A 19,317-nucleotide genomic window follows, 5' to 3' on the forward strand; every position below is an offset into this window, starting at 1 on the left:
CCAATGGACAATTGTTTAAAAACAGTTTGTAAGTATACAACAATTGCAATATAAAACCAGGAAAATTTGTTTAAAAAATTGTATTCCAACATATACCCTAAATTAGCCCTAAATGTAAAATAATGAAAATTAATTAGTGCATTTTGTATTTTATTCGGTACTTTAAACACCTCTCATCATCATCTCGATTATGGATTATGGATTTTTCCACAAGTTATTATATGAGCCTTAAAAACGCGCAACACTAACCAACGCTAAAAAGTAAATAATTAAACCCATTTTGCAGGAAAAAATTACATTTAAAAATACATTCACTTTTAACAGCAATTTTAATCTGCTAAAAATACATGTTCAAACTGAATCGTGTCTAACCAACTAAGAAAATTCTACCATGCATCGTGGCACAGACTAGTTTTAATTGTTGTGTTCTGTGATCAGGGAAATGTAGGTTAACATAGAATCATATTGGCTGTCTGTCTTCCGCTAAAATTAAAGTAAATACAAAACCTCGGTGAGTAATGCAAAATCCATATCCACTAACATGTGTATACAATTTATAATGAACAGGTATTGTCTAGGAATGTTTCCAAATATTCAAGTGACGTTAAGCCCATTATATCGGATTGAGGTGGCGCGATTTTATCTAATTGTCAAGAAGTATTTATCATTAAGTATGAGCAAAAATCACAGAACGGAACAAACAATTTAATAGAATTGTGAGCAGGTTTTTTGAAGCTATTAAATCCTATGTAATATAACAAATAACAAAAACTAACAAAACTAACCAGTGTAAATCGCATATTAAACCAAATAACCTCAGGTACGTCAGATTTTATACCTACATTATTTATTTCTCATTTTCAAAAATAACACAAATGTTGGTTACAGCAAATATGTGTTTTTGGGGCTCGAACTTGACTTGCAAATAAAAATATTGATTAGATTTAATTATATAATTACTATTGTCCTACATAGGTGAAATGTTTTCGCGCGTATTATTAAATTATAAAGAGTACTAAACATTTCTACGCTTTCTATGCCTCTCCATAATAGGATTTCTAATATAAACTAGATAGCGGGGAAATCACAAAAACCCAAACCCAAGGAATATTCACGCCAACGTAAAGTTAAAAATGACCACGATGGCGTTTCCAGCAACGGGGCCACATTCGGCATCCTACTTCGTTTTTAACATTATTCCATTCTTCTGTAACCCGGCTTGCTTGGTGAAACTTCGGTGTTGCGCATGTGCCTCTTTAATTCTTCCCACAGATGCTCTATTGAATTAATATCTGGTGAATGATGAGAAGTAGGCAGTTGTTACCAAACATTATGAATTGACCATTCACGTCCCAGTTTAGCCGTATGTTTCGGATCATTATCCTGTTCAAACCTGTAACGTCCCTCTAGTTTCAATTTTTAAGCTTGAATTGTTCTATCAGTATGTTTAGGTAAACATGCTGATCGATAGTACCATCTATAAAACTAGAATTTCCTACACCAAATGCCGACATGCATCTCCAAATTAGAACGTTGCCACCACCATGCATTATCGTTGGACGCAGATGCTGAGGTTTAAATGCTGTTGTCGTTTTTCTGCAGATTCTCGTTCGTTTATCGGATCCAAAAAAATTATTTTTGTTTCGTCAGTGAATATGCAACATTTTCTTCTTGCTATTCGGCCACTGCATCCGACACTATGCAAACAGTTTCCCGAAGTATGTGGATTTACGCTGGAATCTGGAATCCTGCAGACGTTTCGCCAAGATCTCAATTGGCACCTTCAATACTCACGCTCCGAGTGTTCTAATTGGGCAACTTTTAGAAGAAACAGTTATCAAGATGATTTAAATATAAAGTATAATCTAAAAACTAAATAAATAAGGGTAGCTGCTACAAAATTAAATCTAAACTAAAAAAAGAAGTAAATAAATAACATCGCCGGAAAAAACGTACTTCGCATGCCAATTGATATCTCAGTCCGCACGATAAATTGTCAGACACGCGCATACAAATTGTTATTGTCAATATTTACACCGTTTATATTTCTGTTTTACAATTTTATATCTACAGTTTTGTTTCTACAATTGTAAATCGTGCCGTTGTGTATTGTATCTAAATGTTTTTATTTCTACATCGATTTCAAAATTGGGGTAAGTTTTATTGTTCTCGTTGCCCTGTCAGTTTTTTTAGATATTTTTGAAAGAGGCCGAATACACCAATCGAAACGTTAAATAAATTTATTATAAATTAGAAACTTTCTTCTTTTGTTTTACGTAACGGTCCATAATATAATAAATTTATTATGAATTAGAAACTTTCTTCTTTTGTTTTACGTAACGGTCCATAATATATACCCAAGAAAAAAGTCTTGATTTTAACATATACAGAAATAATTGACTAACAATATGTTTGTTTGTTAATATGTTTATGTTTTTAATAAATACCCTTAAATTCTGACGGTCAGGTCACACTTCACTATACTTCACTCAGTATAGTAACCCACGCCTGGTAAACTTGCCGTTGGCCACACTTGTTGCATAATATACTATTAACGAACTTGTTACATAATATACTAATGTCCTCAGTGGTATGATTGGCAAACTTGCATCCATCATCGTGTGGCCAGTTGTCAGATGCGCAATTCGGCAATTTTACGGGACATTTTCGAATCAATTTATGACTCTAAATAGAATTTAAATAAATTTTACAATAGCTATGCCTCTGTGGTTGAGCAATCCATGAGGCGCGTCCCCCGGGTGGCGGATAGGGGAGCCCAGGCTCTCACGGGCCTGGGTGGCTGGGAATAAGGAGGCATGAGGAGGTAAAAATCCAATAGGGCTGACAAATAACCAGTCGTGGACCAGCTCACCCTGCCCAGCTGTCGTGTCGTGGCTAAGGGCTTGCACGGGGTATAACGGTGCCAACTGGCTTGTAGTCGGTTGATAAACCAGGCGTCGGGTGCCGGCTTGACGAGTGGGCACGCGACGCGGGGGGTCTGAGCTTCACCACTTGGACCAAGAGGAGTAAACCTCAATAAAAATCCTAAATCCTACGGTGGGGGGTCAGGCCTAGGGGATGCATGGCTGGATAGAAGATCAGTCTCTACCGATCCCAACCCCGAGGCACCGGGCGCACCTCGGGGAAGGAAGCCTTACCTCTGCATGCGGGGCTCTGCAGAGGTGGACCGTTTGTTTCCCTAGCTACTCGTGGGACCTATATGGAACCTAAAATGAAATTTGAGAAGGAGAAGGGGCCCCAGGGGAGCTCCAACAAGCAGGGGCGTCCTCAGGTAGGTCCCCTCCAAGGGCGATCTGAACAGGATCCCCAGATCGCGAGCGGGGTGGAGGGCTCGGTACAAACCGGGAACACCACCTCGATGACACACCGCCCCAGACATAGGAGTGGGGCGGAAAAAAGGAGGGCGAAGAAGAAGAGACTCGCGGTGACGGTTTCGGAACCGCAGACGGGCTCTCTTCCGGCGCCCACGCCGTCAACGGAGGGCTCCATAGGGGGCACACCGGAAACGGTAGGCGGGAAGCGGAAAAGGAAAATGGGAGAGTCCACCCAGGTTGGGGCACCTGCCGGGGGTCGGCGGCCGACACGCGGCCCGGCAAAAGGCGGGCCGTTCCGGGGGGGCTCTGAGAGGGGGGCTCGGTCCTATGCGCAAGCGGCGGCGGGGGGGCCTGAACTGGTGGTGGGTCTCAGAGGACAGGAAACTGACCTGTCTTCCGAGGACCTACTGCGGTTTATAGGGTCTCTTAACCTCCGCGTAAGCATGTATATCATGCAGGGGGGGCAAAACGCCCCTCCCCGGATACGCTCGGTTAGGCTGTGGAGGAGCCACATCCTGATCGAGATGATGGATGAAGAAACCAGGGAATGGGTTCGCAGGGAGCTGATCAACGTCAGGCCCTGGGGGCTCGCAAACCTGGTAGAGGTCGATCCGGAAGGATTTAGACTTAGAAGGGCGGCGATCTGGATTCCGGGCCTCGGGGCGGGTGTCTCAAACGAGGCACTAGTCCGCTGCCTGGCAGCTCAGAATGGCCTAGATTGCCGTGCCTGGAGGGTCTGGCAGAGGACGGAGGATGCAAGGGGCACAAGGTTGGTGGTGGGCGTGGACGAGAAATCGGCAAGCGCCATCACAGCTAAGGGCTCACTTCTCTTCTGCCTGGCGTCTCAGGTTAAAGTGAACCTGGCGGCGCCGAGGCCGCAGGGTGATGAGGTGGCCGCGGGGGGCTCACACGAAGAGGGCTCGTCCATGGAGGTTGAGGGGTCTGTCGCAGGAGATCAGTGACTTGGTCTCCTACTGTGAGGAGGCGAATTTTCCTCTTTTGATTGGCTACGACAGCAATGCTCACCACGTTTTGCAACTAATAGAAAGGGGGGGGAGACCTTGTGGAGTTCATGGCCTCGGCAGGGCTGCAGGTAGCCAACAGAGGAGTAGAACCCACGTTTTTCACGATGGGTCGGAGCTCGGTTATAGACTTAAAACTTTGTACCAGGGCTCTGCTCCCGGAAATAACCGGGTGGTGTGTCTGTCGGGAGGACTCTATGTCGGACCATAGATACATCACCTCTGGGTTGGAGATGGGTGTTCGGTAACCCGTTAGATTTAGGAACCCCCGGGCAACAAACTGGGAGGAGCTCGCTTGGCGCCTAGGGGGCTTACCAAGAAAACACCGGACAATGGAGGAGGCCGCCGTCCGAGTCAGCTCCGCTATGATACGGGCTTTCGAGAAGAGCTGCCCTGAGACAGAGGAGCATAGGGCGGGGAGGACTCCTTGGTGGAGCTCTTCCCTGGAGGCTCTGGTGGGGTTGCCCTCTCTGGCGGATCGGGTGCAGATGGAGGCGGCCAGGACAGCTGTGAGGCTGGCGAGTTGCGGGCTCTGGAGGCAGGGAACCTTCAATCGGGGTCCGTACGACATTTTAGAGGGCTGTCGCGGGGATCGCGGGGTCATGGGCATGCCGAGTGACGTCATGATCCCCAAGATGACCTTCTTTGACAAATTGAACTTTCTCTTTCCTTCGAGGGAGAGAGGACAGAGTCGGCTCCTGGGATGGACTTGTCTGGTACACGGACGGGTCCACAATGGGAGATTTGGCCGGAGCTGGAGCGTACTGCGAGACAACGGGATCGAGCTATTCGGTCCCTCTGGGTCAGTACTGCACTGTGTTTCAGGCGAAAATTTTCGCTTTGTTGGTGGCGGCCAGAGAGGTGCTTCGACTCAACCACGGAAGCAGGAGAGTCTTCTTCTGCTCGGATAGTAGGGCTGCACTTATGGCGCTGAAGTCAGTGCGTACGCGCTCCTTGTTGATAAAGGAGTGCAAAGGAGTACTGAGGAGAGGAAGGTCACGTTGGTCTGGGTCCCAGGTCACACAGGCATCCGGGGCAATGAGGCAGCAGACGCCTTAGCCAGAGAGAGCTCCTCGCATAGGCATATAGGGCCAGAGCCCCGCTTGGGGATCGCCCCGTGTGTGAGGCGGGGAGCTCTCGAAGCCTAGGCGAGAGACCGGACCGCGGGGGGCAAGCGAGGCTTATGATGGATGCCCCCCCCCCTCGGACCAGGGAGCTGCTTAGACTGACCAGAAGGGAGTGTAGAGCACCAACAGGGGCCTACACAGGACATTGCAGGCTTAGGAGGCATCTTTGCTTGCTAGGCATTGGAGACGACCCGGAGTGTAGGTGGTGCATGGAAGGGGAGGAGACCCCGTATCATCTGCTCACCGAGTGCCCTGCCTTGACATGGGCAAGATTGGGAGTCTTCGGAACGGCCCTGATCGATCCGGACTCAGTGCACGGTATTGGGCTAAAGGAGTTGCTGACCTTCTATAGGAGGGGCGGCATTCTGGACGCCCTCTAGAGCGGCCGGGGGCACAACGGGCCCATCTGGTGGACTAAGTGCTTCGACGCCCGCGAAGGCGCCCCCCTTTAATACCAATACCAATACCAGTACAATAGCTATGTATACTTTGTTTTAGAACCGACGACAGTGACGAGGTAATTTTAAATCACCACCCAATTGGCGGTACAAATACTTCCTTCCCAATTTAACACAGTATAAAACTTTTGCTATTGCAATTCTGGATAAATGTCTGACACTGCCAGCCTTCATAAAGTGTTTGTGTATGGGACACTTAAAAGAGGAGAACCCAATCATGAATCGTTTTCGAAATCCGGAAGTTACTATAAGTTTTTGTACAATGCTAAAACAAGTGACAAATTTCCTCTTATAATAGCAACGAAGTATAATATTCCGTTTCTGCTCTACCGCCCAGGTGAAGACAGATATTGACCAACCGTTGAATCTTTACAGTTTTTTCGTATTTTAGGTGAAGGTTGCCAGGTTAAAGGAGAGGTCTATGAAGTAGATGACTCAGTATTAAAAAAATTGGATATACTGGAAGATCATCCAAACTATTACGTCAGAGGTCTTTACGACGTTCAAAATCTCGATGCGGAAAGAGAATTTACCGAAAAAGCGTGGATCTATGTGATAAAAAATTTCAAAGAGGACCTTTTGAGTCAAACTTATTTTGAAAACTATAGCAACTCAGGTGATCATGGACTAAAATATGTGGAAAGGTACTTAAGGGGTGACACACAAGATCACAAACACGAATTATTCTTTAATTCAAAATAAATTTTGTAGCGAAGAATCTACTATTGACGATTTGTGAAGGCAGGTTTTTGCTTTAAATGTTATAAAAACAGAAATCTATACTTTTGATTTGTGATTTACCAATATAACCCATAAAAAATTGTATATTTCCGGCGCGAAAATGATTTTGGTTGTTCTATTTTTAATAAAGTTTATATTATAATTAATTCAATCTTGTTTCACACTAGAAAAATTTTATTGGTCTAAATACTCGGTGCAGTATTTAATTCTTGCAATCGAAATTTACTTTAATAACTTATAACTTGTCAATGAAAGCAGCGAAAAATAGTAGTTATTATAACTACCAAGTAATACAATATGAAGACTGGAACTTTCATAAAATATAAAATTTTATTTAATTGATCAAGGCAAACATGAGTAAATAGTCAATTTTTTCGAGTTCTATCAACTATACAAACAAATTTCAAGGAGATTTCTAAAGATAAAATTCAGATTTGGGCCTTATTCCAGCGTAAAAAAATTTACAAACGGCTGTTTTTGGTTTAAAAAGTTCCTGATCTTAATATACACATTCGCTGTTACCATCGAATATGCTGCCTATACTGATAATACATGAGCATGTGCGAAACAGCAAATCCCATTTTTAAGCAATGACTGCTGCATTCAACAAATAACATAGGCGTTGATCGTCACTACGACAGAATTTTCTAAAAATATGTCCAGATTCTATTAAACTTCAGGCAAAAGACGTTTAGTAAGAGTCCATTCAACGTGCGCATGCGCGATTTAAAATTTCGTTTTTAACCAATGGTAGTTCTAATGACATTTTTACAGCAGCATTTTCTCAAAATTTATCGAAATGCTATTAAATTTTTGAAAAAGCAGTGCAAAATTGGCGTTTTTGTTCTTGAAGCCCTGTATATACAATGCAATTTCTATGTTTTTTTTTCATGTAAGCTATTTTTTCCGATTTTTTTTGCTTGTAAATCGGCGCAACGTGTAGTTTTCATAAACTCACAGGTTGAAGCATCTAAGTGGAAAAAATGTTCAAGAAGCACCTCCTATAGAGAGTAGTTGACAGTGGGTAATGCTTGTGTTTGTTCTAGTAAAAATTCAACACGTAGCTTAATTGTGTTCTTATATTTCCTGTAATTCTTGTACACTAAAACATATTACCCAAACATTCTTCGTAGCTATTTAAGTGTACCTATTTATATAATTTAGGTAAGTCTATTTTCCAGTTTGGTAAATGTAACATATATAGGAATCATTGTTTCTCTAAGGTCCTATTAGGTCACCATATTTGCCGCATTTGCTGTAATTTCGTAAAAGAACAAAGTATTGAAAATACAAATTATACAAGTTCGTGAGTTCCAAAAATGAAAACAACTGTTCTGTGACAATAGTAATTACTTATCTCGGCGTTGCCAATTCTGTTCGGATTTCTTTCCAGAAAAATTACGGGACTGTAGCAACTCAGACAGGTGGGGGTGACGCATGCGCAAAAGACCCATACTTTCTCTACGAAAATATCATGAGCCACCTGGGACCGAGGATGGCTCGATTGGTAAGGCGTGGACTTGCCAACTCGAACTTGCCGGAGGATGTGGGTTCGATTCCCACCTTGGCCTTGGGTGTTGTAAGCGTGTAAAATTAATTTACTCGTTCAAATATGGAAAAACCTGGGCAGCCGTCTAAGTAAAGACGCGAACCGAACGCATTGAATTAAGGAAAAAAAAATCATAGCCACCTACGGCGCATCAAATTTTACCGTAGTAGGGCCCCACTATAAATTATCTTATAGCTGTATGTATAGAGGCATACCCAAAAGATCATTCCTAACTCTGTGAAAATATCAAAGCCAATTAGTAGGGTCACTCATCATTATTCAATAGCTATATGGGGATATAAGACTATAATCGAATTCTCCATAGCAAATAACCATCCATTTCACGTAATATGTCAGCAACAGATTAAGTTGCGGGCAAATAACAATTTTGAGTACTAAAATAGAATTGTGTCCTAAAATAAGCGCACTAGGACGGACTTTCGGTTAGTTATCACAGCAAACCGATTTAATGTAAAAATAGGTAAGATTAAGTTTTAAAAAGTCAATAGATAAAATAATTGAGGAAATCAATGAGATAGAAATAACATCAAGAACAATCAATTTGTGAAGTTGTATACAGATTGATATATGGCACATAATATTTGTTTAAAATTGCAAAGTTTACCAAATAACCAAACCAAACCGCTACCAACCATTAATCAACCTATATATCCTTGTGACTTATCCGATAGATATTTTTTGTATTCAAATGTTAAAATCTGCTTTGGGAAACTAGAAACAAAACTTATTAATTCGGTTAACAACTTATTTAATTATAAAATAAATTACAAATTGTTTGGCTAAGAACATTAGAGACCACATAAAACGATTTTTTTCCTTTATTATATTTTAGTCTTTAGAGAACAAACTGCCCAATCAAAAAATGTATATTTCACATGTAAATTTAAGTTTTAAACGTTATATTTTACCACTGTACAAATTTGCGTTTGGAACTTGCAGCCTCTGTAAATAATAAGATCCCCCGTTTCAAGGTCGTCAAAAATATAAAGAAAACAAAAGAAAGTGACCCTTAAAAATCGAAGATGTCTTATGACTTCCAATTTCCAAACAAATCTATTACAACAAACTTTTGAAGTTGATGTTGAGAGTCACAGATTATAATTTATTCAATAGCATTCCTTTTTTCAACTGAATTTAATACAATCCTAAAATATTTACAATTATACATACACAATATCACTATCTTCACACAGTTCCAAGTTTTTCCTCGACTCATTTTTTTTATATGTGATAGTCTAAAATAAATTATTTTAGGATACTAAACGATACCCGATCATGCCAAATAACTGTAGGTGTCTTTCTGTCCATCCGTTCTTTCCAGGTATTCCTTTTCAATGAGTATATCTATACATTTCTGAAAAGTGAAACACATACTTGGAGCTTGTGACAATAGATTTTTCTTTTCATTACATGCTAATTTGTTCTTTTCCCATTGATAATTACTATTTGAAAATTATACAAATTATTAGTGAAACAATAAATTATATTACCTTTATGATGTGCACCCTAGGTTTAAATCGTGAGGAGAGCTGATTCAAGACTTCAGCTACTAACTGCTGATGTTTTAGCACCTAAAATAAAACATTTCTATTAAATACCTGTTTGATGTTATAAATATATATAAATTTTAAAATGGTTATACAAAATTTCTTTAGTAGTCATCAACAAATAAATCGATAATAAATTTAAAAAAAAGATTGAGTACTAATTCTTCTCAAAAGCACAATCATAACATTAAACTGTTAAAATTGTGATTATAATAGGTTGGCAAGTTAAATAGAGGACCAAGGGTCAAGAAAGAAATAAAAATAGACAAACACGAAATGACATTCAAATTCTAAAAGTACAGGAAATAAAATTCTGGTCTATGTAAAATACCTTTCTCATCTTCATAATTCGCACTATTGCCGCCTGTATAAGTAACTTTCGGTCTTCTTCTATGTGCTTATGAGTTGTTTCTTGTTCCATTTTCAGCTCCGTTTTCATAGGAATATTAATATTTACACGAAGCTTTTTGCTAAAAATAAAAATCGTAAATGTGCATAACAGAACGCAAGAAAAATGCATTGTAGTACACAAAGAGAGTGTATATAAACTTACTTTTTAAAGCCTAAATTAAGAAAGAGTAATGAACTAGCAGAAAGGTCATTTTCTTCATCATCACAGCTCAGTAATTTAGCTTTTAAAAGAATTTGCACTACTTGAATGAGAAAGTCTTGCTTAATTTGGGTATTTTCTTCTAATTGTGTCACAGTCCAGGAATCAGCCACATTAAATTGTAGCAGCACAGCCATTTGAAATGTGCTTGCTTGGAGAGTATATCTTAAGAGCAGGGAAAAAAAATTAAACCTTCAATGACAATGTTCCAACTTAAAATTACCTATTTTTAAAACAATTGGTGTTAAGTTCCCCTTTGGACATGTTGTATAGCCAATTCAGTTTTCTACCTGAATGCTGACTTGAATAAAAATTTGTAAACCTACTTACACTACGTTCAAGCTAAAATAAAATGTTTAAGATTAAATGTACTGAACAACACATTCATGTCACCTCAGAAGGCAATCCAAATGTGAAAGATTGCTGGAAAGGCCAAGAACCAGAAGATAAAACCTGAATGCTAAAATCTATTCCTGAAAACATAGTAAAATTTTTATTATAACAAGCACAGACACAATAAAAAATTGAACAATACATACCTAGAGAGTCATTAGACTTGGTCATGTGATTGCGAAATTGCTCATTAAGATCTTTGGACACTCCAATGTCTTGAAACATTCTTTGCAGTTTAGATGTATATTCAAACCCGCATGCTTGTTTCAATTTTGAGATCATAGAAGCTTCAGCATCATCACTGGCGGACATGTGCTGCACTAGTCTCTTGGCTAACATCTGGCCGAAAAGTAAATCATGAAAAAACAGATTTTGATAATAATTTTCGCCCATACCTTGCTGTAAAACTTCTGAAATACATCTTTGTCTTCTATATATTTGAACACAACCATCTACAAAAAAAGAAGAAACACATGGAAACACGATTCTTGGAGATCATAAAAAACAGCAAAGCGTATTTTAATTTTAGGTTAAATTGACCTAAAATACAATCTACTTATCTTAATCTTAACTTAATCTTACTTACAACTTGATTAAGTGTATCTTCCAGTTCAGCTTCTTCAGCATTTTTGTTACTCTTTTTAAGCAACAAATCACAGTATTTGGCTAATAGTTCTGGAGACCTGCTAGAGGAGTTTGCAGATTTTGTCACTGCATTTGCGTTTATGAACCTCCCACAAGCCTAGAAGCAAAATTTATTTGAGAAACATTTTTTTCCCAATTTTTTTGTTTTACCTTGTCAAGGGCCGCTACAAAGCCACTATCATTTCCAAAAGCTACCAATACAAGAGCATTATACTTTTTATGCACTTCTAATATTGTATTAACATAAACTTTTGGATCCTGCAACAAAAGAACCCTTTATGAAGTTTTTCCACAAAACGTGAAAACTGTGAAATTTCTCAATCAATATCTAATGATGACCCCCAACATATCTGTGGACTGCGCCCACTTTTATTACAGATTCAGATTCTACACCACAAAATGCATTGATTTCTTGTTACTTTTTTTCATTATTAGTAGATATTTTGATGTTCTTTGCGATTATACCAAGATTTTTTTTAAAATCAGGCACAACCTACCTAATTTGTGGTGAAGAACCCGAATCTGCAATAAAGAATATCGGTTTCCACTTAAGACCTACATGCCCAAGTAGTGAGGATGAAACTAATGGAAGCAATAGACTACTTCAAAATCAAAAAATCCATTTTTTTTTTGGTAAGATCCTTGAGAATTTCACCATTTCCACATTTGTCTTCAGAAACAGCGATAAAAATCCTAATCTTCCAATAATAATAATCTGACTTTTTGAAAAATGTTCAAAATGTATTTGATATCATCATGGAACCCACGTTTTTTAAGATGTTATTACTAAAGAAAATACTGATATCTTTTTATGGCGTAAACTAGAATAAGACTAAATTGTAGTGAACTAACACTATGGGCGCTTTCACCACATTTTTCAATTGCGGTTAGGCCTTGAGCAGCAATATGCTGTTCAAGAAGTCCTCTAAGTTCTCCCAGACCGTCAGGAATTCTAGCTACCATGCGATACATTCGACCTAAATCATCATCTTTGTCTGCGTCCAACAACTGTTGAAATTCAGAATGGAACAATTCCAAATGTTTTTGGATAAGCACTCTTTCACATGTTTTTGCTAAGCGTTCGCTTGTGGTCTCATGTAAATAGACTTGGACCCGCCGCTGTTCTTCCAAAAGTCGCTGCTCAGCCTAAAGTATATAAAAAAGATCTAAATTAGGAACTAAAACATCTTTTTAGGAAAAGCAGTATAGATGCAGTTCCAAATATACAATTTTAGTGTGTAGTAAACTAATTTACCCTTTTCATATATTCTGTTACTGGATTTTCTGCTAGAAAAGCGGAGCTTTCTCTAGTGTAAAATCTTTCAGTATCTTCCAAAAATACATTTTCAAAGCTCTCTTTATACACACTCAAATTCGGTCCTTTTGCACCTGGTTCTTCTTCATTTAACCCCAATTCGACATAGCAATTTATCACACCTGATACTAAACGTGTATTTATTGTCTCTCCATTGCGTTCTTTTTCAATTAACTTGAGCACTGCATTTGTAACCTGAAGCCAACAAAACTAAATTAAAACCAGAAAATGAAAAGATAAAAAATAAATAAATTAAAAAAGATAAACAAATAAATAAAAAAAAAGTAAACCAACATTAATTTAAAAACAGTTAAATTGTGTTATAATGTAAAATAGACTTAGCGCTTATTTCAATTTTTTATTTTTTTCAGTATGTCACTGTGTAAGATTATCAACTTACCGCTTTATTTAATTGCATAAACAAATGGTCACGCCAGGTAACCAATGCAAGTTGATAAATTTCATAAATGTACTTCCTTCCTTCTTCACATTCCCTCTTTACCCAATGCCTATTCAGGTAAGCACACACCCCATCAAGAACCTAAAAATGTCAAATAATTATTATCCAGCTGAATAGAGCTAATGGTGCTTATTGTCTATATTATAAAAAGTTTATAAAAGTACTGTTATGTGGTCAGTTGTTCGACCAATGCATTCTAAATCAAATGTCACAGAATAAGTTGTTTTGTCATACTTGCCTGCACCAATATAGATCCCAATAGAATCCTTATAGGATTTTGAATTAACCCTTCATAGCCAACTTCCTCATTTAGAGGGCATAGCATTAAGATAGAAATGTGTTACAAATTAATAAAAAAAAATTCTACATTTTCAAAAATGAAACAGCGCTTCCGAAGGAAAGCACAAAATTACACTTCCCCATTTGCTTGGTTGCCACGCAACACAAATATTGTACATAGTATTTCCATACTTTTTTAAGATATGAGATTTCTGAAATCAAAGAGACAAGAAATGTATGCTGTTTTCATATTATCAAAGATTTCCGTGTTGTCCTTTTCAAAGTTGGTAGTCAGAAACGTATGTTTGCTGATTATTACAAATTATAGGTTGCTAATTGACAAAGACATTTTCACTGTATGGTATGGGAGAAAATATCATGTTACATTGAGAATGTGAAGGTACTGTTTCCTGCATATATATTTTTCAGTTCAATTTTAATTTGTTTAAAAGAAAAACATACTGTAATTTGGAACCTACTTACCTATTGTATCTTTTTCTCAGCATTATTGAAAACTTCAAAATAACTTCAGACAAGTTGGCAAGTCAATATTTTTGACTGGCAGTGATGGATATTTCACATAACCATTAATAAATTTAAAAAATCAAAAATAATTAATAAAAATTAACCATCCGACATACATTTCTTTCAAAACTTTATTGTCACCTCTATTAGAATATATTAAGAAAAAATAAAATAAATGTCATTCTGAGTATAGATGTCTGTCGCAGTTGATATGTCCCTATGGACAGATATTTCTTGTTTTATAGAAATACCATTACTGAAGTTTTAGTGCAGTGCAATCAGCCATTAAAAAAAAACTGTGAAAATGTAATTTCAAATAGTCATTCTGCAAATGTTACGAAGTAGATAAAGTAGACTCATTGATTTTTCCACTCATTGCATTAATAATAATAACTCACCTTGCTACAAAATTGATAATCTTCCCATTGAACAGTATAAAATTTTAATACATCTTCATCCATGCGATGGATTCCATCCTGAAATGAAAGAGCGAAAACAATTTTCACATGATTTTTAAGTCTCAAGATTCACCAATTTATATCATACCATTATACTATTTACTAATTTCGATAATTTATAAATCATGTTTTTTTGAATTTATCATAAAATAGCTTTTAGATAATATCTCACCTCTAATAATTTAACTAAATAATTTTTTAAAAACTCTTTGAGTCTTTTATATAATTCCATGCCCACTAGCTGAGCACCCCCTCCGACATTGTATTTTTTGCTTTTGGTTGTTGCATTTGAAGAACTTCTTCCGTTTGACTGCTGTTGATGCACTGAGGTACAATAATTGTATACATGTGTGTACAACTCCATATAACGTTTCTTAGACATGCTTTCTCTGTTGTAAACTTGTCGTATTCCCAAATTTAAGTCACCCCATATTTGATCTAGATCTATCTGCTTTAAACCAATATTATTGCCTATCACCATTGAGTTCTTGTTCGACATTGCCCTTGGATCCAATAATAAGGTGTAATCTGCAAAAGGAGCAAATAATCAACATCCCCCAATATGGTTTAGTTTAAAATATAAATAGCAATTACTTCAAAACATATATATTCTGTGAGTGCACATGGGTGTACCTTTTTATGGTCCTATTAAGCTAAAAATTTATTAAATAACTAAATCTGAATTTTAATGTTTTCCAAGACATTTCCTTGGTCTTTTGTTTGAAAAGATTACTTTCTTTTTTGCGTATCAATTATAATGTTACTTACCAGTCTTTTATAACATAACAAAAATTTACACGATATTTACAATAACGTAAGAAAGGCGAAACCCGAAATTTACAAAAAATAGATGAAAATTAAGGAAATTATTTGTTTCTTTAATTTGAGAAATCACTAAAAATTGACAGTTAGTTGCGTGATGTCAGGAACCATTTGGGGACATTCAATTTTAGTAGTTGGTGGCACTTTTTAAATGATAAACACTTTAAAAAATATTAAAATAATGAAACAAGTAATTCTCAACATTATTGCCTAGGAAGATATTCAAAATTGCACTCAATAGTCAAGTGTATTGAAAGAAGCCTGATATTCTCCCATACAGGTTATAAGAAGACAGCTTGTCACATTGGTAATAGCAAAACTAACTAAAACTAACCAATAAACCAGTGTATGATTGATTAATTCAAATGATTCTTCTCGTGGTTCGGATTTGTTCAGTTTTTAGGCGGGAACTTGAACAAGGGAATTATTAATAGTTTTGGTTGTTTTCTATGGTTTCGTGGTTCGTTGTAAAATATAAGAATAAAATCACTTACCTGTTTTAGTGTGGTTGATAAAATGGGTATTTTAAACTTATCAAAATTGCTGGCCGATGTAGCTCCCCAGGCAATTAAGGAAACAGATATTAAAACTTATTTTGGTAAATTTTGCAATTACTTTTCTGGTGTAGTTAGTTTATGTTTTGTTTTAGGGCGTAAAGTAGCTATTGATGCTTCTATGTGTCTCTATCAATTCTTGATTGCTGTTAGAACAGAAGGTAATCAGTTAACTAATGTAGATGGTGAAACAACATCACATTTAGTGGGTACGTTTTATCGTACAATAAGACTATTGGAGCATGGGATCAAACCTGTTTATGTTTTTGATGGTAAACCACCAGAACTAAAGTCTGGAGAGCTCAATAAACGTATGGAAAAGAGAGTGGAAGCCCAAAAGGTTTTTTTTAGTTTGCCACACTTTTTTAGCTCTCAAGCTTTTTATTGTAGGCACTGGATAAAGCAACTGAAGCAGGTGATTCGGCTGAAATGGATAAATTTAATAGGAGGTTGGTTAAAGTTACAAAACAACACTCAGAAGAAGCAAAGCAACTACTTTCCCTGATGGGGGTTCCTTATATTGAGGCGCCCTGTGAAGCAGAAGCTCAGTGTGCCGCTTTGGTTAGTTGATTTAAGTATTGAACTAATTTTATATTTACAATTTTTATACAGGATGTTTAAAAAAAGATGTTGCAATATTTAAGGGGGTGATTCCTCAGATTATTTTACGAAGAAACTTCCATTCAGCATTATTCATTCCTTTATTCATTCATCTAGTGTTCATAAGGTGTTATTTTTTATTCTTAGGTATTTATACTCTTTGCAGCTTTTTATTTCACATGCGTCTTCCAATATTGTGTTTTCCAATGTTCCTCCTACTGTCATACTTTCTGATTTGGTAATGCTGACTTCCAAACCCCATTTTTATATGGGAAAGTTCCACCAGTTTTGTTGGCATATACTTTAGGTCATAGCTGATCATTTGCAAAGAAAATGGTATATAAAGTATTTTTATCGGTACCCTCCTCCAATATCCGGGCTGGGTCCCGGCGGTGGCCTCTTTAGAGCTACCCAATCACCAAGTGATCATGGATGAGATGGATGAAGATAAGTTTTTTTTTTAGGTCAAGGCTGGTAAAGTTTTTGCAACTGCCACGGAAGATATGGATGCACTTACATTTGGTTCCAATGTTGTCTTAAGGAGATTGACATTCAGCGAAGCACGAAAAATGCCTATCCAAGAAATTCATCTCCATAAGGTTTTGGAAGGATTGGAACTGACTCATGAGGAGGTGGAATATATAAGAAATAGTCGTTCAGATTTTTTGTTTTTAACAAATATTTTTAGTTTATAGATCTATGCATTTTAATGGGTTGCGATTATACTGACAGTATTCGAGGCATAGGGCCCAAAAAATCTATAGAACTAATAAGACAGCATAAATGTATTGAACAAATATTGAATCATATCGATAATGAAAAGTATCATCCACCAGAGAACTGGAACTATGAAGGAGCTAGACAACTGTTTGTAGAACCTGAAATTGCAGATCCAGACAGAATTGAGGTACTGAAATTTTGAACTTAAATGGAAGAATATCCAGTAAGATGTTTTTTTTTGTTTGATGTTCAATAATTATAACTTTTCTTTAAATTTCACAAAAGTGAACAATATTTGATTTTTTTTTTTAATTTTTTGTCACTTTCTGGTCAAATATTTTATTTTATACATACTAATACTTATTAACCTCGCAAACTAAAATGATTAAAACAAGATTTTTCCATTCTACAGTTAAAATGGAATGATCCAGATGAAGAAGGTATGGTAAAATTCCTTTGTGGAGATCGCCAATTTAGTGAAGAGAGAGTACGCAATGGAGTAAAAAAACTTATGAAGGCTAGGGGTACAAGCACTCAGGCAAGACTAGATGGATTTTTCACAGTATTAGCTTCAACTCCAGCTAAACGCAAAATAGAAGAAAAGAAAAAGAATACACCAAATAAAAGGGGAAAGGGTACCGGTGTTAGTAAAACTAGAGGCAAGGGCAAATAAAATATTTCTTACATAATTATTGCTCTTTTTAGATGTTTATTTCTTTAAAAATGAAATTTTCAGTGCATTTTTATTAATAAACCCTTTTTTATAAATACTTTAGCATATAGCACTTATTGAAGCTCTGCTTTTGATGTTCCTATTTCAATTCATTGGTCCATATGACCAAAAAATTTGGCCTATCTTGGCCTTCTCCAATTTCAAATATTTTAGGTTTTACAAGTTATAGCAACCCTTTATATTATAGCATTTGTATATTATAGAATCAAAAGAACTGCCTGTTTTAATAATGTTGTGTATTCTAAATTTAAGCAATAAATAAGTAAAAACCTACCAACCACAAATGAAAGATCAATTTAATTAAGGCAATGTATATTTCATAAAAGAAACTGCCTTCTACACTGATTTTAAAAATATATAACATGCTAGTTATTTCTTACATTAAGGCCAGAATTAACCAAAAATAAAAATCGTCACGCCAACGCCATGTCTATTATTATGATAGTTGTGACACTTCTTGACTATTATTATACTTAATGAATAAAGTTTTCACTTGACGAAAAGTTATTGTAAGTAAAAAATGTTACAAATAAGTCAAACGCGAAAATATGGAAAAACACGGGAGATAGGCGCATAACATTTATGCGCATTTATATATTTCAAAGAAACAACTTTGGATAAAAAAACTAAGGAGTGGGTTATAAATTCTGATGAACAATAAAGATAGACATGGACAGATAAAAATAGACATATGTTACAAATGATCCACTGTTCTTTGATAAAATCTTAGGGACTGACTGACTTTCACCACAACAGGGGTACCCAATAGAATTATAGCCTATATATTACTCTTCCAGGTACTTTTTTGTGGGGATATTAAAAAAAATGTATTTTAGGCGGCATGACAATTTTAATTAATAATAAAGAACTATTTACGAGTGAAATAAACAATATTAATGATTTGCAACTTGACTGGATAATTAAAGCTTTAGATAATTTAAAAAGAAAGTATCATATAGCACAATATTCCTAATTATAAGAATTAGTGCTTTAGTACATTTGTATTATCTGTATCTGCCCTGTTTGAATTTTTGTCATTTTTTCATATTCAACCACAATATTTCAAATTTTTTGTCAACTGAAAACACAACAACAACAAAACAATAATAATAATTTTCAAGACATGCCACAACTGTCAAATTAAACAAATTAATGCTGGCAGAAGCAGAAATGTCAGCTATCTTGGATATTAAACTCTCTAAATATCATTTAATAAGTTTATTACACTTGTTAATTTTGCAAAGCATCTTCCACAGACTGCTGTAACACTATTTACAAATTTTCTGCTCTCGGTTATTGAACTTGTTGAACGTTAATCAGCCTATTGGCTTCTTCAGAGCATTTTATAAATATATACACATACACATAAGAGCTATTTTAAAAACAAAGCATAGGATGGACAT

At 36.6% G+C, this 19,317-nt stretch overlaps 2 protein-coding genes across 5 annotated transcripts; one reads left to right on the forward strand and one right to left on the reverse strand.

The window, feature by feature from the left end:
• The first annotated feature begins 409 nt into the window (after positions 1-409).
• On the forward strand, positions 410-19,162 carry LOC132708324 (flap endonuclease 1). Of its 4 annotated transcripts, none has more exons than XM_060680588.1 (8): positions 410-511; positions 5,983-6,279; positions 6,334-6,586; positions 15,811-16,201; positions 16,252-16,422; positions 16,926-17,093; positions 17,150-17,368; positions 17,594-19,162. In XM_060680588.1, exons 2-8 carry the CDS (start codon positions 6,093-6,095, stop codon positions 17,852-17,854), a joined length of 1,650 nt encoding a protein of 549 aa, XP_060536571.1. In that variant the 5' UTR covers positions 410-511; positions 5,983-6,092; the 3' UTR covers positions 17,855-19,162. The 4 variants fall into 4 exon arrangements, with proteins under 4 accessions (XP_060536571.1, XP_060536573.1, XP_060536572.1 ...); XM_060680590.1 differs by lacking the exon at positions 410-511 and adding an exon at positions 559-716; XM_060680589.1 differs by lacking the exon at positions 410-511 and adding an exon at positions 690-820.
• Positions 8,123-15,608, reverse strand: LOC132708323 (cullin-1). Its single transcript, XM_060680587.1, has 16 exons — positions 15,254-15,608; positions 14,658-15,013; positions 14,426-14,503; positions 13,164-13,304; positions 12,704-12,958; positions 12,301-12,594; positions 11,599-11,706; positions 11,390-11,545; positions 11,199-11,255; positions 10,950-11,142; positions 10,804-10,883; positions 10,634-10,752; positions 10,354-10,575; positions 10,132-10,270; positions 9,744-9,824; positions 8,123-9,607 (listed from the first exon to the last, which is right to left on the reverse strand). The coding sequence occupies exons 2-16, from the start codon at positions 14,982-14,984 to the stop codon at positions 9,527-9,529; spliced, it is 2,331 nt and encodes a 776-aa protein (XP_060536570.1). The 5' UTR covers positions 14,985-15,013; positions 15,254-15,608; the 3' UTR covers positions 8,123-9,526.
• Positions 19,163-19,317: the final 155 nt, after the last annotated feature.

The sequence above is a fragment of the Cylas formicarius genome, unplaced genomic scaffold (assembly GCF_029955315.1).
Source record: "Cylas formicarius isolate icCylForm1 unplaced genomic scaffold, icCylForm1.1 PGA_scaffold_10__41_contigs__length_53128322, whole genome shotgun sequence".
Lineage (NCBI taxonomy): Eukaryota > Metazoa > Arthropoda > Insecta > Coleoptera > Brentidae > Cylas > Cylas formicarius.